Source organism: Oncorhynchus kisutch, linkage group LG16 (genome assembly GCF_002021735.2).
Source record: "Oncorhynchus kisutch isolate 150728-3 linkage group LG16, Okis_V2, whole genome shotgun sequence".
Lineage (NCBI taxonomy): Eukaryota > Metazoa > Chordata > Actinopteri > Salmoniformes > Salmonidae > Oncorhynchus > Oncorhynchus kisutch.
Genome location: NC_034189.2, coordinates 24,161,181 through 24,186,980, shown reverse-complemented (window position 1 = coordinate 24,186,980; position 25,800 = coordinate 24,161,181). Strand labels below are relative to the sequence as shown.

Below are 25,800 nucleotides of genomic sequence, written 5' to 3'. Positions count from 1 at the left end.
CCCACAGGTCCTTGCTTGTCAAACGGGGAGGGGGAGATGGTATGGAATCAAAAGGGGTAGGGGGAAGTAGTGGCTAAGACTGAGCTAGTCTGGTAGTGACCTCCATCTAAGCTACTGTACAGACACCGGTCCACGAGAGAGCGGGAAGTGAAGTGGTAGCCAAGGCCTGCTATATTTAGCCACCTCCCACGCTGGCCAAACCACATACCAATGACAACAGACACTGACACCCATCCAGTCACTCACCCATCCCAGCCAGCCACCGATCCCCACCCCCTCCCCCTCTTTCCCACCCACACCCGCAACATCTTCAGAGCTGGGGAGCGCAAGGACCCGTCTAGGCCGCACTACCCAGTCTGACCTCCTCGCCCCACGCTTTCCTAGCTTCCGTAAGGATATAGACATATCTTGAGATCCCCCTAAAGGGACCTACACACAGGTAAGGTGTCATAACCATAGGGCCACTTCTTAGGTGTTGTGCCTATATGTTTTGCTGTGTGATTGTACAGGGTGACATTGATGTTTCAAGTCAAGCTTGTTGGGGACACTCAATAGACCGCTGGGACAGAGCTTCCCTCCGCACTATTGTCAATTTAACAAGTTCTTTGCATCCCAATGTCTTGCTAATATGTAAGGTCCATCTGATCCCCCTAAGATTTAATAGAGCCTGGCATTATGTCAATGACCAACCTGGACTCAGGGGTAGACGTAACATAGTAAATGTAAATCTGTCTCCCACCATTTAGTATATATTACATATGTATTAATTTGTGGATGGCCATCATCCATTTCATGTGATATGATATGTTACGAATTACAATTCGTATGATATGTTCCCAATTGCAATTTGTACAATATGTTGCTAATTTGCAATGCGTATGCTATGTTTCGAATTAGTTGTGGCTAACATTAGCTAGGTGGCTAACTTAGGGTTAAGGTTAGGAGTTAGGTTAAAGGGTTAGGGTTAGCTAACCTGCTAAGTACTGTAGTTGCAAAGTAGCTAAAAAGTAGTAAGTAGTTGTAAAGTTGCTAATTAAATTTGTTCGTGATGAGATTCGAACACTCAACCTTTGGGTTGCTAGACATTGAGTCTATGAGACCAGGCTGGAATGACTTACTCTATGTTGATTAATTTAATTATGTATGACAATGTACAGCAATTTCACATTATTTCTTAGTTCTCCATACATCTTTTGTTGGTGCTATTCCCTTAACATTTTTACATTTACAACAGAGAATGAATGAACATTGAGAATTCTTTGGAAGTGAATTTACTTCTTGGAGCTGACACTAAAGCTATGAATGAACATGTGAGCATGCTTTAATCGACTGGTCAGATAGCTATGAATGGCTCTAAGGCCAAATTAGTGGACAAGATCATTTTTTAGTTGTTTTACTTTACTTATGAGTACCTATTCATAAAATACTGTACATGCAAGTATATATATTCATTCAGATTTGAATAAAAACAAGATGGTGCATACAGTGTTTCCCAACTCTGGTCCTCGAGTACCCTCAACAGCACACATTTCTGTTGTAGCCCCAGACATAAAATGACTGATTCAACTTGTCAAGGGGTTGATAATTAGCTGACAAGTAGAATCAGGTTTGCTTGTCTGGGGCCACAACCAAAATATGTACTGTTTGGGGTACTCGAGGACCAGAATTGGGAAATTGCAGTAGGCTATAGCTTGACTTGGGCAAAATGTGTATTTCGCTGTGGACTGTTGCTCGCCCCATCTTCTCAACTGTCACATCTGTTTGTTGTGTCCTGTCCTGTACCCCTGTCCATTTTCGACCAACATGGGTAATTCCAAGCATATCGATTCTTGTTCTACCGTGGTTCGCTCCTGCCATGTCTGATGAGTATGTGCTCAGCTTTTAACGGCCCAAGGTTATTTAAAGGGATGCCAAGGTTATTTAAAGTGATGCCAAGGTTATTTAAAGGGATGTGCTAACGTTGCCCTTTTAGCGCCTCCAATAAATGCAACCGGCCCCGGCGCGTGTTTGTGCGTGGCAGGGGGAGTGTAATGTTAGCAGATCAATAGCATGCTGCACAGTGTTGCCTCCTTTGGGGTGATGTTAAGCTAGCTGTCATTGAACGAGGTGTGCCGTAACATGCTGTCCCTTGTGATATTGTGTTTCCCCAGCGGCAGCAATGTCACAGTTCTCTACCATGACAACCAATGAGAGGAAGCTACAAGCAGCAGCCATCTGTAGGGAGATACAAGGTCCTGAAGGTACCCCTCTCACTCTCTAAAATAAATGTAACTGCAGTCATAGTATACATACTGCACAGACATAAATACACTCACGTGAGTGCCTGTGAACAAACACAAACGCGTACGTACGTACACACACACACACCAAAGGAGGCTGCTGGGAGGCGCTATAGGAGGACAGGCTCATTGTAATGGCTGGAATAGAATAAATAGAACAGTATCAAACATATGGAAACCACATATGCCATTCCATTAATTCCAGAGCTCCCACCACCAGCCTCCTCTGACACACAAACTTAATACTCTCACTTTGTAGCGGTGTATTATCTAGTTCGCCACCATCTAAGGCCCTGTATATAAATAAGAATTTTATTTGCTCAAAGTAACTAATCTCTTTGTCGTTGTCCTTTGAACAAGCTATTTCTGGGCGTGGACAACTGCATGGCTTGTCGCGGTAGGGAGGGAGGGATGGGGGGGGCCTGAGGGTCACTGACAGCTGAAGCATATTCTGGCAGGCTAGATTGCTTTTGGCTGATTTGATAGGCCTATGACACCTCCATGATCAGCATGCATTAGGTATTAATCGCAAACAAGGGGGCCAACATGAGAGGCTGGCTGACACGAGAAAATGATTCATCATTACTCATATTGACAGTATACACTATATCAAAGTATTTCAAACATTAGGAACACCTCAATTTGTCGGGTTATAGACACTATAAGGTGTTCGAAAGTCTTCCAATGGGATGCTGGCCCATGTTGACTCCAATACTTCCCACAGTTGTGTCAAGTTGGCTGAATGTCTTTTGGGTGGTGGACCATAGTTGATACACACAGGACACTGTTGAGTGTGAAAAACCCAGCAGCGTTGCAGTTCTTGACACAAACCGGTGTGCCTGGTACCTACTGTACTACCATATCCCGCTCAAAAGCACTTCAATCTTTTGTCTTGGCCATTCACCCTCTGAATGGCACACATACACAGTCCATGTCTCAATTGTCTCAATACTTAAACATCCTTCTTTATCCTGTCTCCTCCCCTTCATCTACACTGATAGAAGTGGATTTAACAAGGGTCATCAATAAGGGATCATAGCTTGCTCAATGTAATGTTTTGTATACTCAGTGTATACTAAGTCAGTGAGGTGGGTATTGGGAATGTGTAAAATGTGTTTTATATTGAAAGGTAATCAGTAGAATGTAATTAGCAAAATGTGCATATTGTCAGTATAATGAGAAACTGCTTTGACAGAATATGCATAATAGGGTCATTTAAAAGTAAGGGCGTATGGGACACTAGCTCAGCCAAACGCAGATAAACCGACAACTACACATAATAAGTGCATATACATGTGGAGGTACAGTATGACACGATACACACACACCAGAACCCCCCCCCCCCCCCCCTACACACACACACACACACACATACACACACACTTTCTCATAGCTGTTGTGTCTCTTCCAGATGCAGAGATGGACCTGGGGAAGAAGATGAGTGTCCCTAAGGATGTGATGCTGGAGGAGCTGTCTCTGGCCTCCAACAGGGGCTCCCTCCTCTTTGAAAAGCGCAAGAGGCGCTCCGAGAAATACACCTTCGAGAACATCCAGAATGTAACCAACACACAGATCAATGTAAGCAACACAAACCACTTGCATGTGCACCCTTGAATGTGAACACTAACTACAATAGTGTACTACAAGGACAATCAAAACACTGGAACAAAGTTGCTGTTTCAACAAGAACATTTTAAGGGAAACTGAGCGATGAGGGTGATGACAGTTGCCATTTGTTTTGGTACTTTATGTGATTGTGATGAGAGACGCAAATAAGGCTCATCAAAGTTTCCATTAAACGGTTCAATCAGACCATTATCAATAAGCATTTTCTACATTATCAGTAACTTATCAGCTGTTGAACTGTAGGAGACTGTTCTGCACGGCTAGTACATCTAGTGATTTATTCTCCCCAATCCTAAAGCAGCGTATGGTCCTAAAGAAAGCAAATTGAGGAACACAATACCTAATTTCCTAATAAAATGCACAGGCACTTGAAATGCATTGCAGACTGCAGCCCTACTGCTGCTCAAGACTTGAACCCGTTCCAGAAACAACCCCTTGACCCTACCTCCTAGGCACTTGTATAGAGTACAGTAGATCTATAGTAGCTCTGCCCTTTGATAGTCTAGGTGGATTTGCTATCGTATATTGCCACATGAAGATTTTAATGAGGTCATAGAGGATAGGGGGCAGGACATAGGGGTTGTTTCTGGACAAGGCCTTGGACTTGCATAATAGGTGTGATATTCTTCCAACGGGCATACGTCAAAGTCCTGTTTACATGCTTTGTGTTTGGATGGGCAGTGTACGAAGTCATCGTCTTCGCAGCAATATAGGCTACACAGGCCCTAGTAAGCTACTAGACTACTTAGGCCGCATAGGGACATTTCCCATATAGCTTTTAAAACAGAAAGTCCAAATGCCAAGGGTCTAATAATCTGTTACTTTGCATTTAGTAATTGTTGTATCTAGCTCAGCTGGAGAAGAACGCACATCTGCACGGTTTCACATTGTACATCGCTCTGATGTTTTCTAACATGTGCCACTCATTCTGACAACCCATTCATACGTAAAGCAGCACACTGTTGTAAACCATAACGTACAGTACGACGTACCATACACAACAGTAATGTCATGCAGTACACTTCCTCTGGTAGTTGCTTGAGCCTTTGGAATGTACACACACAGTCATACCTGTTAAACTCTGAGTGTTGTTTTGGGCCCTGGACCGGGCCTCCGGAGCTTAAGAAAGTGACATATCATTTGAAAGCTAAAGCACTTGTCTTTTTGAAAATTGAGCTCAAATCTTACTGCTGGTGATGTCATAAGAATGCCCCCCATGAGCTATGGTCATATTCATAGACTATGCAATTTAGGTCAAGTCACCAAAAGTGCAAAAATGTCGTATGTGTGGAAAGGGCACACCCTGGTAGTCATCGTAATGCAATGCATTTCTTTTTTGATCCACATTTAATATGACGTTACCTCAAATGCATCCGTTGATCCATCGTTTCCTATGACAAAAATGACTGGGAAAATAAGTTTGAGGGTTTCCTCAACTGTCTGTCTGTTATTTACAACAGCAAAAAATAATAACTGAAAAGTCCCGATCACCTGATGTCAGGCTTGAGGTGAGGTATTACCCAAACCAGATGCATCTGGTTTCAACTGTTTAAAAAAAATGGCTGTGTTCCTATGGGAATTTGCAAATGTGTAGAGTGCCACCATCAGGTAAAAGATATGACAATGTTTTTCTGAACGGTAATTGGTGACATATTTTACTTAAAATCTAGACTTTAAATTCTCTTATTCCCCAACATGGGGACAATTTGAAACCAAAACCCCCCCCCCAAAATATTTATTTTATTTAGCTTTTCTTTGCCTGCTGTTTCTATGGCTCTGTAATAGTCACATTGTTGCTGTACACCTGTAATAGAATGCCACAGTTATTACGTTTCTATCAGTACTAAGCATGTGTCCGTAGGACATTTCAAAATGTTCAATTGTTTTTAAATGTATCTAATGAAGTCGCTTAGAAAATGCCACCAGAGGGCGTCATAGTTTGACAGGTTGTTTGGAATATATTTACAATATATTTGAATATGATGAAATTCTTTAAAAAATAATATCTCCCCCCAGTTTGTTTACCTTTGGGGGCAAAGGGGAACTGCTATTTCAAGTGTCGACATTCCCTGAGGAAGTCCTGGCATAAATCATTCCAAATATCACTGGGAAGATGAAAGTTACACACTGTGGACCACAGCACAGGATATTCAAGCATGAGAAAACAATGCTCTTTATATTACTGGCTCTGCATAAGACACTCACTGACCTTTCAATTCCCCCCACCCTCTCCTCTTTCTGTCCCTCTCGCTCTCCCTCACTCTTTCTCTCCATCTCTTTGACCCCTGCTCTAAACTGTATTTCTCCTTCCCTCCCTCTCCCCTTAGAATGGTGTAACTCTTCAAACGGAGAGTCAAGAAACCAAAGAAAACAGCTTAAGAGTGGAGCAGTTGTCTAAAACGCCCCAGAACATGCCTGACCTGAGCACAGCCCCTAACCCAGACAACATCGCACCAGGTTGGTGCTGCAACTGTGAAATAACCTCTGCTCTAAACTCATGACCCCATGACCCTTATGACTCAGTAGCCTGGAGGTCAGTGGAGTCATTAGCATGATATATAAGCGTGAGCTATCTCCGGGTGAGCCATTGACGTTGGAGTCAGCCTTGATCATTTGAAAATGTATGTTGTATCACCTGAATCGCACACAGAATAAAAAGCCTTGGTCCAAATTAAAAGTAGCGCAGCCTGGCCTGGCCTGATAGCAAGCCTAATTTAGAATGAGACTTATATCCAGTCAAGAAACTAACCCTAGCCCCTTACTGCCTAGACAGGATTTTACTTGTATTAAGTTATATAGTCATAGCTCAACCTTGCCCTCTGATAGGCTAGGTAGGACTTTGTTTACTAGGAGCGCTTTCTCCATTATTCACACATGGTGCTGTATATGTATGACCCAGCTGGATATAACAAACAATGTAATGCTTTGCTAAGGCTTCATAGGGGAAAGCATTTTATCCTTGTATGGAATCTTCTGGCTCAAGGGCATGAGCCATCTTTCTTCTTCTCCTCCTCCTTGTTCTCCCTCTCCCTCTTATTCTCTTTCAATGGATCCCCCCTAACTTTCTGTATCTATCCCTCATTCTCACTCTCTCTTTCCCCTCTTACCCTCCCTCTCTTTTTACTGGCGACCATGGGCATAGTTTGATAACAGTCCAGATTCCCCACAGGAAATGTATAGAGTATTTCCTGTGTCCACTGCTCGCTGTCCCCTGATACCATCAGGGAGAGACTGGCTCTCAGATATTGCTCGCACTCCCGATCCAGCACCGTCAACATAATATGGACACCAGTTTAGCCGATGAGCACATGGAGACAGTACGTGTTGCTATTTCGGGAACTTACGACTACGCCACCACCTTGATAGGGAGTCTGAGGAAAAGTCAGTGGATACAGCATGGAAAATTTTGGTTGGACCTTGTGTGCAATTGACCAATAATGTAAAAAATCATAACAGTCACAAAGACGTACCGGACCAAATTTGAACCTATCATAGAGTTTGGATAGCACAGTACAGTGAGTGGAGCTCAATACAGTACTGAACTCTACTATGTTCTGCTGTATTGTACTTCACGGTACTTCACTGTGTTTTGCTGTGTTGCGCTGTGATGTTAAAACTTGTGAAACATGAGGAGAATGATATTCATATCCATAATTATGCATTTCTGTGCAGTACAGATCAGGGACCCATGATGTAATTCCGTTACTGGGTGTAAATCAACTTAACTGTAGATCCATTTTAAAAAATGTAGTTCAAAGTCAAGGTGCCATGTCATAACAGACACCCCAATCTTTTTGTAGATATTTTTTATATATTCATTCGGAGCAGATATTTAAGAGTTTTTTTTGGTTTGCATCAGTACAGTTCTTCCACTACATTCGTTTTTGTACATTTTTCAGTGGACATTTTTAAAAGTAGTCCTTGTGCATGGAGTTGTATGATTTGTTAAACTTTTAAATCAATGGTTTCTGTTTGGCATATATTATAATGTATTTTTTAAAGATTTTTTTTTACCTGAGTCAAAGCGTAATTCTGTTACTAACCAAGCTTTGGGGCAACCATGTCACTTATACACAAATCCTCCTCTTATCTCCCCCAACCCCCAGTGTTTCCTGAAGTGTGGCAGTCACAGTACATTTCCCACAACACATTGGAGCAACTAAATGCGCAACCATGCACGTGAGCACTGTATGTGGCTGGTGTAAATCTCTTGTGGTGTGCGTTTTGTGAAAAACAGCAGAACTCCCCAGAGGGGCCAATGTTTGGTCATTCCCATTTCCTTCTCGAGCAACCATCAATTCAGGAAGAGGGATTGTTCATAATAAGAGGGTTGGACATGACAGCGCAACACCCCACGTTATGTAACACCTGCTTGCAAGCTGCCCCTGGCGAAGAACACCCGTTTTGAAGGATAGTTCTTTGGATAGGCCTTCCCTGTCACCCTTACACCACACAGTAAGAAGTCCTTCATGTTGGTTCACTGTGGAACTTGACCATATTTTCCTCTGGATGCAACACAGGGAGGACCCGTGCAGTGCTTCATGGGGTTTATATTGAGCTTTGTGTTAAGAAAAAATCAGGTTGGTAGTATAATATATCTGGCCTGATGGATGCCTCAAAGGTCATTGTGAATCATTTCTAATAGTCTATTACATTATTTTGCTGTTAAGCAGTTTCTCACTAATTATCTTTCTCCCTCAACCCCTCTTTTTCACTCACTCTACTTCTTGAACCACAAGCTGTACCAAAGAAAGGTTATGTGGAATCCCAGGGCCCTTTCACCAGATTCTCTCTCCCTCTCTTTCGCCCAGGTTATGGTGGCCCTCTGAAAGAAATGGAACCAGAGAAGTTCAACAGAACATGCCTCCCGAAGTCCTACCACTCCCCCTGGGACCAGGCCATCTACCACCACGATCCCTCCCTGGCCGATAGCCTCGTCACCTGCCTGCAAGAGCCTGAGGCCAAGCCAGAAGGACCAGGGTACAAGAGCTTCAACAGGTATAGCCGATGATGGACCCGGACCACACCTTGGTTGAAATAGTACTTGCGCATCGTGTAACACTCCTGACTTCGGAAAACATATGTCAACATGTGATTTTGTAATGAGCGTAACATACTCTATGTCGAAGTGTACTAAAATGTCAACTTGATTTTACCATTTGTAGTAGATGAAAGGAGTCCACTGACATGCTTTCCTTTATCTGGGTCACAACATAGTCAACAGACACACCATGCATTATCATTTCAACAGAACATGTCCTCCAGACAGTGGCTCATACCTTTGATGGGATGAGCCAATCTGTCACTTCCCTCTGCATTGTTAGTGGTGCAAGGTTAACATTAACATTGTCAATCCTCTATCTATCTCCAGGGTGGCTACTCCGTTCAGAGGCTTCGGAGGCAAGTCCACCAGACCGGCCCCAATGTCCAAGGTCCCCGAGGTGGAACACAACCCCATGCCGGAGCTGTACCCCGAGCTCCAGGCGGAGCCGGCAGTGCAGAGGCCCACATTCAACAGGGTGGCCTGTGGCTGGGCGGGGACCAGCGCCCCACTCATCCTTCCCACAGTGCCGCTGGTTCCCATGCTTATCCCGGAGTCCGATGACCTTTGAAACTCTGGCTGCTGCTGTGTGTCCCGAGACGTTTCCTGGTTTGCTACCCACAAGTCCTTTTTGGTGGGTTAGGGTCAGAGTGAAGGAAGGAGGTCTTTTGGTTTTCCGCTTAGGGCAAGTTAGCTACGTCTTTGTGGTGAAAACACATGTTTCTCTGATTAACTGGTTGGCCCATGCCCAAGGTATTCTGCCCATCTTCAAACTGCACTTAAAATAAGTCAACCACACTTGCCAGAGTTACTAAATACAGTATAAGAGCTGTACATACATTGATGTGTATGAGTGAAATTGTATTTGCCTGATGACATTTGATTATTGGTATTAGTTGTTTTTTGAGGTAAATAAAATGATGTAAAGCATAATGCTGTTATTTCAGTTTTCCTGTAATGATTTTATGCTTGCATTGCTGCTTTTCCTGCTTCATTAGTCCCTTTCCTTGTGTTTGAGTGACACAAATTGCTTTAACATATTCACAGAGAAACGCTTCAATAACTGTTCAGCAGTGAGTGTCTGCACTTGATCTACAGTGAAGGATCCATTGCCGCATGACATTGCACCTGTGTTCTCTTCTATGTAGTCTTCCATCACCACTCACATCCTATGTCAGTCTACGTTACAGTTTTATAACACACCTCAAGGTTACACTGCCCGAGCTGACATATCAAATCTGCTTCCCCGAGGCGAGCGAGATGACGCGCCTCACCTTTTTGCGACAATGCGGCCACTCGCATCATATCAGCCAGTCTCCTACCCACTCCTCTCTGTCGCTACGTCTTTCAGTTATCCCACTCAAAATAATATAGGGTATTCGTGAACAGGATGTGACCATTGTTGGGAGTACTCAGATTACTTTTTTTGTGATAACGAGTTCGTTTTTTAATTTAGGTTATCAGTTACTTAATTACTTTTTCAAATAAGCAAGTCGTTATTTTTACAAAAATTATTTCCTTTTTTTTGTTGGCGCAAATAAAGTCCCTCACTGTACGTTCGCCGCAGTTTCTGTTTCTTCCTGCTCCTGCACGAACAAGTATTATTCTATTTACAGTTTTTGACAATTGCTTACACATGATTTCTGAAACTAGGGCTCCTTTTCTCTAGACTCTACATACAAAACCCCAAAACACACACACAACATGCAAAACATCACACACCTCTTGCAAAACCGAACAGTTAATTCAAAACTATTTTAACTCTTTTCAAAATGGTGTTTTTGCATCAAAACTCTACACACAAACCATCACATGATTAGCTCTTATACACGTCAACTACACACTGATGTGACAAATGTAAAAGACTACTAATCTTGTGTCTTTTGCATGTTCAGTGTGCAGTGGAGTCTACGGCAGTTTGTCATAGCACTCACACGTACATGTGTGTGCACAAATACATACAGTATGTATGCATCTTCAATATATATTTACACTATAAACAGAAATGCAAGGGGGTGAAAATAACATTTCTTTCTTTCTCAAAACATTGTATTTTCATCCAGATTTCAGGATGAACAGTAACAGACAGAACAAATACAGTGGAAAATAAACAAATAAGCTTGTTACTGTAAAGATAAAAAAATTAGGGTGCATCCTGTCTCCTATTTGGGTCTGGCCACAGCACCTCATCAACATCACAAGCAATGTTCTCTTTAGCTCAACAGGGGGGGGGGGGAAGTCTGGAGTGGCGTATCCTGCCCTGGCATACACACTCGTCTATGTCAACACAGGCCTCCTCCATCGCTTGGAGAAGGGGTATGCGTTGGTGGGGTTGGCGACCGTGTACCTTCAACGCCACGCCGAAAATAACTCTTCTATTAGGTTTAGAAATGGAGAATATGTTGTCAGGTTGAGCATCAAAACTTTCGTTTGGACTGCTCTGGCCCATTCCTCTGGTCATTGGGAATGAGGATATTATGCAGGGTGTCAAGGAAGGTGATAATGTGGGCAGAATTGTAAGGATGTAAAGTGGCATGATGAAGGACACCGTTCTGACTAATGGCTGCACACATTGTGATAAATCCAAGATGGCGTAGATGGATTAGCAGTAAAGCGTCTTTGTCTTCGTCTTGTCGTGTCCTGAGTATATATATTTTTATATCTTTTTTCTTCGCATATATTACAAAAATATTTTTTCTTAACCTCAACTTCAACATACTCTCCTGCAACCCGCTTCACCCAATGTGGTATGGATCTACTATTTTCTTTACTTTAGAACCGGAACCCCCAACAGAGGCTAGCCAGCTAACGAGCTAGTAGTCAGCTAGCCACTGCTAGCGGTCATCAGCTAACCTTTAGCCCGGACAACTCCTGCAAACCTTTTCACCTGGATCATCGCAGTTAGCTAGCTGCTATCTGAGTGGCTACTCCTGGCTCTGTCCCGAAGCAAGCACCAATTAGCCTGGAGCAAGCCTATGCTAGCTGAAGAGGTCCATCAGCCACTCCTTGGGCTACAATACCTATTTTGCCAACTGGCCTGGACCCCTTTTACTGCCAATATGGAGCCCCGCCGATACTTCACGACTGGACTACCGACGTAATCTGCTCGAAGCGGTTTATCAACAGGCTCCTCCGTCGCGATGTGCCCTGAATGCCCTTCTGCTAGCCGTGGCCCGCTAGCTGTCTAGAGCATATCGGACTGTTAGCTGAAGAGGTCCATCAGCCAATTTCTTTGGCTACTATATCTATTTTGTCAATTGGCCTGGACCCTTTTACTACACTGAGCCCTGCTGATCCGTCACGACTGATCTGCCGACGTAGCCGCACGATGGGGCTACAACAGACTTCTTCCGTCGCGACGTCCCTCTAAGGCCCTTCTGCTAGCCTGTTGGTTAGTGATTATTGTCATATTTCACTGTAGAGCCTCCAGCCCTGCTCAATATGCCTTAGCTAACCCTTTTGTTCCACCCAAGCCTCCACCATTTCTCCTTCACCCAATTCTGAAAGAGCTGCAAAATCTGGACCCCTACAAATCTGCCGGGCTACACAATCTGGACTCTCTCTTTCTAAAATGATCCGCAGAAATTGTTGCAACCCCTATTACTAGCCTGTTCAACCTCTCTTTCGTATCGTCTGAGATCCCCAAAGATTGGAAAGCTTCCACGGTCATCCCACTCTTCAAAGGAGGAGACACTCTAGACCAAAACTGCTACAGACCTATATCTATCCTACCCTGCCTTTCTAAGGTCTTCGAAAGCCAAGTTAACAAAAAGATCACTGACCATTTCGAATCCCACTGTCGTGACGTTGTATTAGTCAATGTGACGACTGTTGCTCATCGAATGATAAAATGTTTCTAATTGCGTGATTAACTGAATCAAGCAATTATTAACTCATTAACCTGGTGCACCTTGGGAAAATTTGTTGATTGAGTTTCTATTTCCCAAATTAAATCAAAGAATATCAGAATATCGATTTTACAAGAGCCGCTAATGAATCAGTTACCTCTACAGTCTCGTTCTGAACGTTGCATAATCCGGGAGTCTGCACGGACCCGGGTCTCACCAATGAGTTCGTACCACACCAATCTTAGTTGAATATTTATTTACTAGAAATCTAAAATTATGATTAAAGATACACATACACAAAAACACATTCTAGGCTATTGATTAGAACTTAGTATAACGGGCCAACACGCTATAGCGCGTGTTACCCAAAATGGGGATTTAAAAGAGAGAGAAAAAGAGAAAGTACACGAGAGAAATATACATTTGGGTGAATTTGGCAGCTATGCTTATTCTAACCCTAGCCTTGCCCCAAACTGCCGCTCTTATGGTTCAGAATATAATGATATAATTACGTGGGGAAGGTCTCTGTGGATTCTCCGCTCAGACCGTTCAGGCTGACGCACTTCTCCGGCGCAACTCTCTGGTTGTCCTCACGATGTCAGTGTCCTTTTGGCTTAGGAGTCTGTTCCCTCGCCCTTGTTCTGAAAGGGCTCTTCTGAGGACAGACAGCTCTGTAGCTCAGAACTCACAGCGTAGGAATGAAACAGTGTAGATACCATGATTCGATGGGGAGTGGAGGCTAGGTGGTTCGACTTGAATTCACCCGCTTAGACACAGCTACTCATCCGTAGCTTGGATAGAAAAATATTTATTTGTCTTCAAACTTGTGTTGCGTTTTGGGTTTGTTGACTTTATTAGACCTCGGCTGCAGCTTGGGTCACTTAGTCTGATCTGTTAATTCTTAACTCACAGGTTTTATACCCTCGGGTCAGAAGTGGGCGTAACCGCCTTTAGGGCAATTCTCTGGGCGTACCAAGTTAAGGGCAAGGTCTAGATTTGACTCAAATCCAATTTTAGACAACTAACTTCACATTTAATCTTTACCAAAGCATTCTCTTTCATTTGGACATTTTCCACACAACGTACAATGTATAAACATCAAACATATACTAGGAAAACTCTTAACGTTACAATGTTTTCGTAATAACGTCATCTATTCATCTTTAATAACAAAACAAAAATGACATACATTTTCATATTCCATCTATCGTCATGACCACCATTGTGGCTGACGGAAACCATTGTTCCAAAGTCCCTTTATTGCATGTTTAATGTTCTGAGGGTGGTTCTCCATATTGAGGGGACACAGGAATGTTGTGTGGCCTAAGATTTACCAGGGGCGTGAGGGGTCATAAAACCCTCACATCTTCAGACCCCTAGATCTCTCCTCCTCTGTTGGGGTTGGGAGATAATGTGTAGGGTTGTGGTCTCCTGTAACCTGACCCGATCAGGACAGTCATGACACCACCCTACCTTCTCCACAATGCAAACTGGTTTCCGAGCTGGTCATGGGTGCACCTCAGCCACGCTCAAGGACATAAATGATATCATAACCGCCATCGATAAGAGACAATACTGTGCAGCTGTATTCATCAATCTGGCCAAGGCTTTTGACTCTGTCAATCAACACATTCTAATCGGCAGACTCAACAGCCTTGGTTTCTCAAATGACTGCCTCGCCTGGTTCACCAACTACTTCTCAGACAGAGTTCAGTGTGTCAAATCGGAGGGCCTGTTGTCCGGACCTCTGGCAGTCTCTATGGGGGTGCAACAGTGCAACTGTATACATCAATGATGTCGCTCTTGCTGCTGGTGATTCTCTGATCCACCTCTACGCAGATGACACCATTCTGCATACTTCTGGTCCTTCTTTGGACACTGTGTTAACTAACCTCCAGATGAGCTTCAATGTCATACAACTCTCCTTCCGTGGCCTTCAACTGCTCTTAAATGCAGGTAAAACTATATGCATGCTATTCAACCGATTGCTGCCCACACCTTCCCGCCCGTCCAGCATCACTACTCTGGACGGTTCTGACTTAGAATATGTGGACAACTACAAATACCTAGGTCTCTGGTTAGACTGTAAACTCTCCTTCCAGACTCACATTAAGCATCTCCAATCCAAAATTAAATCTAGAATCAGCTTCCTATTTTGCAACAAATCATCCTTCACTCATGCTGCCAAACAAACCTCGTAAAACTGACTATCCTGCCGATCCTTGACTTCGGCGATGTCATTTACAAAATAGCCTCCAACACTACTCAGCAAATTGGATGCAGTCTATCACAGTGCCATCTGTTTTGTCACCAAAGCCCCATATACTACCCACCACTGCGACCTGTATACTCTCGTTGGCTGGCCCTCGCTTCATATTCGTCGCCAAACCCACTGTCTCCAGCACATCTATAAATCGTTGCTAGGTAAAGCCCTGTCTTATCTCAGCTCACTGGTCACCATAGCAGCAGCCACCCATAGCAAGCGCTCCAGGAGGTATATTTCACTGGTCACGCCCCAAAGACAATTCCTTCTTTGGCCGCCTTTTCTTCTAGCTCACTGCTGCCAATGACTGGAACAAATTGCAAAAATCACTGAAGCTGGAGACTCATATCTCCGTCACTAACTTTAAGCACCAGCTATCAGAACAGTTCACAGATCACTGCACCTGTACATAGCCCATCCAACTACCTCATCCCCAACTGTTATTTAATTATTGTTTTTGCTCCTTTGCACCCCAGTATCTCTACTTGCACATTCATCTTCTGCACATCTATCACTCCAGTGTTTAATTGCTAAATTGTAATTATTTCGCCGCTATGGCCTATTTATTGCCTTTACCTCCCTTTATCTTACCTCATTTGCAAACACTGTATATAGACTTTTTCTATTGTGTTATTGACTGTGTTTGTTTATTCCATGTGTAACTCTGTGTTGTTGTTTGTGTCGCACTGCTTTGCTTTATCTTGGCCAGGTTGCAGTTGTAAATGAGAACTTGTTCTCAACTAGCCTACTTGGTTAACTAAAGGTGAAATAAATAAAAAATATGTTGCCACCACACTGTCCAGGGACGTTGACGATGGCGCGGTGTCCTATGAGGTTTCTTCCCCTTCGACTTGTTTTGGCTAGTTTAAAGCTGACCTCATCAACATAGAGAAAATCATGATGCTGTGCAGAAGCATCTAGTTCCATAACTCTCTGAAACAGACAAGACAAAACATTATTGTATATCAGTATGAATAGACATAGAGCAGTCAACATGTAGCACAATACACTGGAATACAGTACCAATGACAGGATAGTATAGCTTACTTGTACATATTCATAGCGCAGTTGTTTCACTCTTTCAGATTTTTGCTCAAATAGTACTCTGTAGAGCTGCTTCATACGAATCTGATGGCTTTTCAGGAGACGGCTAAGTGTGGATAAACTCACCCTATTTATGTTACTGAATGGTGTGTTGCAGTGATGATGAGGTGTTGCAGTTGTCGTGAACATATGCTGTTGTTTAAAATGACCATATTCACCATGTGTTATTCCTGCTCTGCTCTTCCTCCATTGAAGGGTCGTCTAGCAATTCTGCAAAAACATGATGTGAATGGTTAGGGTGCAAGATTTCTTTCAGTATGAAATTACATGTTACTGTAGAGCTGTAAGTACAGTAGCATGGTATAGAGGGTAGGTTAACTTACCTGTTCTCATTTTAAAAATGTCCGGATGACACTTGCTGCAGTGTAGCAGCTCAAGTTAGGCCTCCCTGAAACTCAGACCTCATGGTCAAACAAAGTGGCCCACATTTGTGATTGTTCTCCTTCCTTCTCTTTCTTGTCCCACTCCACGTCCTCATCCTCTTCCCCGTCCTCCTCCTTGTCCTCTCCCTCATCCTCCTCCTTGTCCTCATCCTCCTCCTCGTCCCCCTCTTACTTTCACTCCTCTTCCTCTAACTCTCTCTCTAAAATTGGCCTACATTGTTGTCCAAACCAAGAAAGACAATTTATAGTGCTCAAGCTCTGATTACTAAGTGAAGAAATGAGCTATAAGTGTTTTCACACGTGAGCACTGGGTGTAGGTAATCGGTAAAGGAGTGTGGCATTTTGAATGGGAGTGTTTTCCAAACGAAACACAAGACCTGTTAGTTTTGAATGATGTGTTGAATGTAGAGAACTGTGTTTAGTGTTTAGCAAAAAGTGTTTTACAATTGCAAACTGAGTGTAAAGCAGATAATGTGCCTGCAGTTTTGCAGACTTGGTCTGAAGATTAGGCACATGAGTTCATGGTTTCACTGAGTGTGCATCAAGTACTGTAATACCAACATTTTTAAGCAGACCCCGATGGTGCCTGTGTCCAAGAACACTAAGGTAACCTGCCTAAATGACTACCGACCCGTAGCACTGACGTCTGTAGCCATGAAGTGCTTCGAATGGCTGGTCATGGCTCACATCAGCACCATTATCCCAGAAACCCTAGACCCACTCCAATTTCCGTACCGCCCCAACAGATCCACAGATGATGCAATCTCTATTGCACTCCACACTGCCCTTTCCCACCTGGACAAAAGGAACACCTATATGAGAATGCTATTCATTGACTACAGCTCAGCGTTCAACACCATAGTGCCCTCAAAGCTCATCAATAAGCTAAGGACCCTGGGACTAAACACCTCCCTCTGCAACTGGATCCTGGACTTCCTGAGGGGCCACCTCCAGGTGGTAAGGGTAGGTAACAACACATCCGCCACACTGATCCTCAACACAGGGGCTTAACAGTCCCCTCCTGTACTCCTTGTTCACTCATGACTGCACGGCCAGGCACGACTCCAACACCATCATTAAGTTTGCCGATGACACAACAGTGGTAGGCCTGATCACTAACAACGACAAGACAGACAGCTTATAGAGAGGAGGTCAGAGACCTTGTTTTGTGGCCGTGTGGTGCCAGGACAACAACCTCTCCCTCAACGTGATCAAGACAAAGGAGATGATTGTGGACTACAGGAAAAAGAGGACCGAGCATGCCCCCATTCTCATCGACGGGGCTGTAGTGGAGCAGCTTGAGAGCTTGAAGTTCCTTGGTGTCTACATCACCAACAAACTAACATGGTCCAAGCACACCAAGACTGTCGGGAAGAGGGTACGACAAAACCTATTCCCCCTCAGGAGACTGAAAAGATTTAGCATGGGTCCCCAGATCCTCAAAAGTTTCTACAGCTGCACCATCGAGGCAGTTAACCCACTGTTCCTAGGCCGTCATTTAAAATAAGAATTTGTTCTTAACTGACTTGACTAGTTAAATAAAAGGTCAAATAAAATGTAGAAATGATTTTTTAAATCCTGACTGGTTGCATACTACTCGGCCTTCGACCGCAAGGCACTACAGAGGGTAGTGCGAACGGCCCAGTACATCACTGGGGCCAAGCTTCCTGCCATCCAGGACCTCTGTACCTGGTCAGAGGAAGGCCCTAAAAATTGTCAAAGACTCCAGCCACCCTAGTCATAGACTGTTCTTTCTGCTACCGCAGGTGCCAAGTATAGGTCCAAGAGGCTTCTAAACAGCTTCTACCCCCAAGCCATAAGACTCCTGAACACCTAAACAAATGGCTACCTAGACTATTTGCATCCCTCCCTCTTTTACACCGCTGCTACTCTCTGTTGTTATCATCTATGCATATTCACTTTAATAACTCTACCTACATGTACATATTACCTCTACTAACCGGTGCCCCCGCACATTGACTCTGTATCGGTACCCCCCTGTATATAGTTTCACTATTGTACATTTACTGCTGCTCTTTAATTACTTGTTGCTTTTATTTCTTATTCTAATCCATATTTTTTGGTTAGGGGCTCATGAGTAAGCATGTCACTGTTAGGTTTACACCTGCTGTATTCGACGCATGTGACTAATAACATTTGATTTGAAGTACAACTTTTAGTTCGTAAGCGATTGTAAATCACGAACTGTGCATACTATGCTTCAACTGCAGTTCTTACTTTCGCCACTAGGGTAGTTGATTTCTTGGGGGTCTGTACTCCCCAAGTTGCTGACGTGCTTACAAGTTATCTAGCAGTTCCCAGCTGTTAGCAGTTTATACTGGCGATAAAAACAGATGATTGCCATAATTTAAAGTCCTTACTGAATGATTTAATGAAACAAATCAAACATTAAAACACAGTTATAGAAGGTAAAGTAAAAATCCAAGCTATTGAATCTGTCATTACTTGAGTTAATATCACTTGAGTTATAGATTAGGCTATGCAAGCCACTCAAAGGATAATGTGCACCCTCTATTGGGCATAAGAATGAGCAACACGCGCAAGGCATCTTCAGAGGGATTTCTGTTTTTGGTAATGCAAAAGTAATGTAACAAGTTACTTTCCACAGTAACAACTAACATTCAATGGAAGTAACATTGCAACGAGTTACTTTAAAAAGTAACTGTCCCCAACACTGGAAGTGACTTACTGGTGTGGTGAGTCTTCCTGCCACTTTTATGTTGGAAAGTGTGTTGAGCACTTTGGAAAGTATACTACATAAATACAAAATATTACATAGTTGCATTTTTTCGCTTAAGTTGTTTCTAGTACATATAGCTATCACTGGATGTATACCAACAGCGATTCAAACTCAGTGATAAAAATGACACATTCACTGTGACATATTTTTCCAGGTACTTTAAAAAAATCCTTCTTATCTACAAAATTTCACAAACAACTTCAATCAAATTCAAAGTGAGATTCTTTCAGTTTCATGAATAATAATTACCATGTGGAGTCATTCTTTTTAAACTTTTTTTCTCCATTGCCTATCAAGCATGGCTTCAAGCACTCCATGAAAGCAAGGAAAGTATAGCACACATGATATGGCGATGTACTGGAAAAAAAGAACACCCGTATGTAAAAGACAGCTTTTGTTTTAGCTGCCCATCATCACAAGAGCAGTGTGTGGTAGGTCAGAGACCATGTGGTGTGAATTTACTGTCTTGTCACTGGTGGATATGAAAAATGGGGCCTCAGCAAGCGCCAGCTTTCGGAGACTGTTTTTGGTCCTTGTTCTCTCCTTACATTTGGCTATAAAATCTACTGAACAGCTGAGAATATAGTCAGAACATAAATACTGGATGAACACCTGGATGAATAACAGATGAATTATTTCAGCCGTACTTCATTTCTTAAGATGAAAGGAACAATGCACATCAGCTACCACAAAGTGAGAACTTTGGAATGTGTTGTGTTTTATGAGCCACATGCCAAAGGTCCATCATGTAAATCGGATGGACAATAAAGCTTTATGAATTTGAATACTAGACAGACGCTGCAAACCCACTCCCTATTGCTCCATAACGACTTGGGCCCAGTGGCTGCATGCATTCCTAGCCTCTGTTTTGCACTCTTCGGAATGCACTGGAACACATGAACCCCGCCTTTAGCTGTCTTATTGATTTTCTCTCCATCAGTCTCCTTCGCGCTCGGTGTACACCCAGCATCCCAGCACGTCAGCATTGCCAAGACTGTTACGCTATATCCAGCCTGTTTATCAAGAACGGCCTGGACTCTCTTTGAACTTCGATTGTGCACAGTATCAAAACTCAGAAAGGAAATATTATTGGCTGGTGGTGGGGTTAGGGGGGGGGGGTCATTCAGTCTTTAATCTCCACCAGTTTCCCCCAGGGGTGTATTATTTGGCACGGGATGGCACAGTGGGAGGTGGGCTGAGTAAATCGAAGGGCTTTGGTTGGTAGACCAAGACGTCCAAGGAACGTATTGGTCTGCTGCACGAGCAGGTCCTAGACGAGCCCTTCCCAATCACTGTACACACTGTGCTCTAGGAGTACTGTAGCTGAGAAGATATTCAGCAACTCTTGGCAAGGCAAAGGAAGTTCAAAAATAACTATTTCATTGTACAAACCGCCACGTTTCTGGGTGTACTGTAAAATCTAACAAACACCCGACCGATAGACATCTAGGGACAATTACACATGTTCTCTGGGGCATTGCAGATAAAACGAGAGCACTTTTGCCTTTCAATCATGTGATTGACTGTGATTGTAGAATGCAGGACAAGCATACACAACAATCACAATTCTTGTTGGCTTTTGTAACTTCATAACTACTACATAAACATGACAAAGGTGTTTTTCTTGGTGTTGCTGTACTTCAAAAGTGTTTCATATCATGTTACCCTGCCATTTGAATGTATATAGCACTCTCAATGTCTTGCGAAGCTACTGACATTTGGTGCTGTTGCTACTGCAGCTAGACGGTTTGTGTCATGGAAAAGTGCATCAGTCCCCAGAGAATCCTTCTGCACACACAGCAACAAAAGCCAATGTTTGAGGCAGAGTCTGACACACAGACAGGCTCAAAAAGGGTGAGACTTATCTCCAAAATGGGTTCCTCTAGCATGTCAATGTCTCATGGAAAGAGCTAGCCTGAAACACAGCAATATCAGTGTGGATTCCAGGCTACTAGTAGGATATTGTATAGGCTAAACTGCAAGGTATCACAAGCACAGCTAGAGGGAGGTGTTTTGAAAGCGAACGCTTTACATTTGCTCTCATAGGCACCTGTTTCTGTCTGAGAATTTGTTTCATCAGAGGACCAAGGGACATATTTGGGTTTGACTGGGAATATTTTATACCCCTTTCCTAACTATACAGACAATGATCTCGAAAATATAACGTTGGATTTGGGATAAATAGTCAGTGATATTTGACCTCCACACATAAATAAATAATTGATATCCAACCATTGGGATTGTGTGGTGACCATGTGTTTTCATACTCTATGGGTTGGTTTCCCAGGCCCAGAGAAAGCATAAGTTGTACTTTAACAAAAAGAGAATCTCCATTAAGTGATTTTTGGTACAGGAGCAGGCCTAATCTGCCTTGGAAACAGGTCCTTTCTTCAGTATATAGTCTACATTATTATTGTTATTATTATTCTTATTAACAATACTGCCGATATGTAGATAATATAGTGTACTGTAAATTTACTGTACTATAGACTTCGGCCCGGTGCTTATAAATTGACACAGCTGGTGGTCTATCTCGTAGCGGGTGCTAATCCCAGCGTGATGCTCAAAAATACAAGTGAAGAAAATATCCCGAGGTCAATGGGTTGGTATAGGGTTACTAATGAGGTGGGGTGAAAGGGTGAGAGGGAATAGGCTTCACGGGTGGTATAACTCAAAATGTCATAAAAGGCAGACCTAAATTTGACTGTCAATACGTGTTTGACCAATCATAGTAGTCGTTTTTTTGGGAGAGATGTCATGGGGTCAAACAGTGATCGACAGGATGACACGTATCAAAGCTTCAGTCCCCCATCATTAATGATTAGCTTACTACAAACAAAATAAACACAAAGATAGATGAGGGAGGGAGGGAGGGGGAATAAAAGAGAAAACAAATCCAAAACTGGTAGGAGCGGAAGTAGGAAGAAGAGGAAGCTTGGTCGGTAAGGAAAAACAAAACATATGGATGAAAATAAATGGCTTTGGCAAGACCTTAGCCCCAAGCACACATCAAAATTGACCTAAAAAATCTTAGTCTCCATTGAAAATGTGTGGTTTGAATTGAAGAGGGCAGTCCATAAGCACAGACGAAGGAAATCAAGGATCCGGAAGGTTTCTGTACGGAGAAATGGTCTAAGATCCCTCCCAATGTGTTGTCCAAATAATTTTGAAAAAGGCTGAGATTTGTTTTTATTACTTGTTAACAAAATCTCTTTCTCTGAGCAATTGTATTAGTATAACATAATATAACATACACATTCTTTTGAGCATACATTATAGCTCAATGTTTGAATTATTTATTTTATACAGTCATTTTTGCTCATTTTTATCAAGGGTGTCAATAATTTCAGACCCCACTGTATATTAACCTCTCATTGGTTAATGGCCTGCAAATAGTGATGGACTTACTAGCGACTGACATGCTTTCTAGGTAAACAAACGTATGGCTTGGAATTAAGACAACAGCTTTCCCCTTGGACAATCGAACACCCTTTCCTGGTTCAAGAGCAGAAATCTGAGGATTAAACAAATCCTGTGGAATTCCAGGAGCTTTTGTCCATACAAAGCAACATGAATGGGAATGAGAAACCGCCCCCCCATTTCTGAAGACGTCTCAGTGGAAAGAATAATAAATGTATCTTATCCATGATGGCGGAGGCCATTCGTTTCCTTAACAGACAGTACTGAGGAGACGGCATCACTTCCACGACTAGTGCCGGAGCCCGGGCTGCCACGGATACAGCAAACACAGCAGCAAAATATATCACAGTCACCCTTTGGCTGCGAGCCAAAGTTAACATGGTCAATTGCCCATTTTTATTGCTCACGTCATCCCCTTTACTCCCCTCCCTGCAGCAGTTAACAGCTAACGGCAGCGGTGCAAGTCGATGGTGAGAGAGTAGGCGAATAATGTGAATCTGTGCTTTTTCTAAAAAGGCAGATAAAGATGTTGGAGATGAATGATTTAAGTAAATGCATATAGCTACTGTATGTCTACACTGTTCGCAGTTGTCCCTGATGACTTAACACTTGTTATCAAGATACTTCACCTGCACCAGCAGTTTGATTTCATACTGCTGTCATGCTACATGCAAATTCATGGTAATGCATGTTGAACTGATATACATTCCACTATGTTAAGCAATATCTATGCCTACCTTGTTCTTGCTTATTAAAGATACACTACGGGATCTTAAGCACAACTAATTCGTATATCACATGAAATGGATGACATGGTACACAATTGGATGACATAGTACACAAACAACGGGACTCGTTTCGGCTCATGAGCTCGCCCTTTCAAAACTACTGGCTCAAATTAGACAAAAGTTTGAGTGCCTCAAGATCCTCAACACACTTGGACTACTTGTCCTGTGCATGATATGATACATTCATACTAGAGGTCGACCGATTATGATTTTTCAACGCCGATACAGATTATTGGAGGACCAAAAAAAGCCGATACTGGTTAATCGGACGATTTTTTAAATGTATTTATTTGTAATAATGACAATTACAACAAGACTGAATGAACACTTTTATTTTAACTTAATATAATAAATCAATAAAATCAATTTGGCCTCAAATAAATCATGAAACATGTTCAGTTTGGTTTAAATAATGCAAAAACAAAGTGCTGGAGAAGAAACTAAAAGTGCAATATGTGCCATGTAAAAAAGCTAACGTTTAAGTTCCTTGCTCAGAACATGAGAATATATGAAAGCTGGTGCTTTCTTTTAACATATGTCTTCAATATTCACAGGTAAGAAGTTTTAGGTTGTAGTTTAGGTTGTAGACTATTTATCTCTATACCATTTGTATTTCATAGACCTTTGACTATTGGATGTTCTTATAGGCACTATACTATTGCCGGTGTAACAGTATAGCTTCCGTCCCTCTCCTCGCCCCTACCTGGGCTCGAACCAGGGACACATCGACAACAGCCACCCTCGAAGCAGCGTTACCCATCGCTCCACAAAAGCCGCGGCCCTTGCAGAGCAAGGGGAATAACTACTCCAAGTCTCAGAGCGAGTGACGTTTGAAACGCTATTAGCGTGCACCCCGCTAACTAGCTAGCCATTTCACATCGGTTACACCAGCCATTAGGCTGATAGGCTTGAAGTCATAAACAGCGCTGTGCTTGCGAAGAGCTGCTGGCAAAATGCACGAAAGTGCAGTTTGAAAGAATAGTTTCCGTCCCTCTCCTCGCCCCAGGAACACATCGACAACAGTCACATTTGAAGCATCGTTACCCATCGCTCCACAAAAGCCGCGGCCCTCAAGGGCCGAGGGTGACTGTTGTCTATGTGTTCCTGGGGCGAGGAGAGGGACGGAAGCTATACTTCAAGGTCTAAGAGTGAGTGACGTCACCGATTGAAACGCTATTAGCGCACACCCAGCTAACTAGCTAGCCATTTCACATAGGTTAAACCAGCCTAATCTGGGAGTTGATAGGCTTGAAGTCATAAACAGCGCAATGCTTGAAGCACAGCGAAGAGCTGCTGGCAAATGCACGAAAGTGCAGTTTGAATGAATGCTTATGAGCCTGCTGCTGCCTACCACCGCTCAGTCAGACTGCTCTATCAAATATCAAATCATAGACTTAATTATAACATAATAACACACAGAAATACGAGCCTTAGGTCATTAATATGGTATCCAGAAACTATAATTTCGAAAACAAAACATTTATTCTTTCAGTGAAATACGGAACCGTTCCGTATTTTATCTAACGGGTGGCATCCTTAAGTCTAAATATTCCTGTTACATTGCACAACCTTCAATGTTATGTCATAATTACGTAAAATTCTGGCAAATTAGTTCGCAACGAGCCAGGCGGCCCAAACTGTTGCATATACCCTGAATCTGCGTGTAATGAATGCAAAAGAAGTGACACAATTTCCCTAGTTTAATATTGCCTGCTAACCTGGATTTCTTTCAATGAAATATGCAGGTTTAACAAATATTTACTTCTGTGTATTGATTTTAAGAAAGGCATTGATGTTTATGGTTAGGTACATTCGTGCAACGATTGATTCAATTAACAAGCCCCCGCATCGATTATACTCAAACGCAGAACAGGCTAGATAAACTAGTAATATCATCAACCATCAACTAGTGATTATGTTAAGATTGATTGTTTTTATAAGATACGTTTAATGCTAGTCTCCTCGTGGAATGCAATGTAATCGGCCATGATCGGTGTCCAAAAATGCCGATTACCGAATGTTATGAAAACTTGAAATCGGCCCTAATAAAATCGGCCATTCCGATTAATCGGTCAACCTCTAATTCATACATCCAAATTATGTTAGTTGACGTATCAATGTGTTCCAGGGACAAAACCAGTGAAGAGAACGCACAATTCCCCCCCCCCAAAAATGTATCTATTATTATTTTCTATGAGAAAGCTGACACGTGGTTTTGTTTCAAAACCATCATCATTACCAGATTATAATTCCTGGATAAATATAGGTCTAGCAGTTTCCCAGTCAA

General features: G+C 42.7%; 1 protein-coding gene across 2 annotated transcripts; it reads left to right on the top strand.

Moving 5' to 3' along the window:
* The first annotated feature begins 277 nt into the window (after positions 1-277).
* On the top strand, positions 278-9,887 carry LOC109906510 (myozenin-2). Of its 2 annotated transcripts, none has more exons than XM_020504233.2 (6): positions 278-439; positions 2,151-2,231; positions 3,691-3,857; positions 6,233-6,362; positions 8,717-8,903; positions 9,277-9,887. In XM_020504233.2, exons 2-6 carry the CDS (start codon positions 2,159-2,161, stop codon positions 9,515-9,517), a joined length of 798 nt encoding a protein of 265 aa, XP_020359822.1. In that variant the 5' UTR covers positions 278-439; positions 2,151-2,158; the 3' UTR covers positions 9,518-9,887. The 2 variants fall into 2 exon arrangements, with proteins under 2 accessions (XP_020359822.1, XP_020359821.1); XM_020504232.2 differs by having other exon boundaries at positions 280-439; positions 2,151-2,240.
* The last annotated feature ends 15,913 nt before the right edge of the window (positions 9,888-25,800 follow it).

What these genes read in the sequence shown, in the direction of transcription:
- LOC109906510 (XM_020504232.2), top strand. Translation starts at nt 2,159, where the DNA reads ATGTCACAGTTCTCTACCATGACAACCAATGAGAGGAAGCTACAAGCA. An exon ending in GGAGATACAAGGTCCTGAAG is followed by an intron (nt 2,241 to 3,690) that starts GTACCCCTCTCA and finishes TGTCTCTTCCAG; the next exon opens with ATGCAGAGATGGACCTGGGG. An exon ending in GGGTACAAGAGCTTCAACAG is followed by an intron (nt 8,904 to 9,276) that starts GTATAGCCGATG and finishes ATCTATCTCCAG; the next exon opens with GGTGGCTACTCCGTTCAGAG.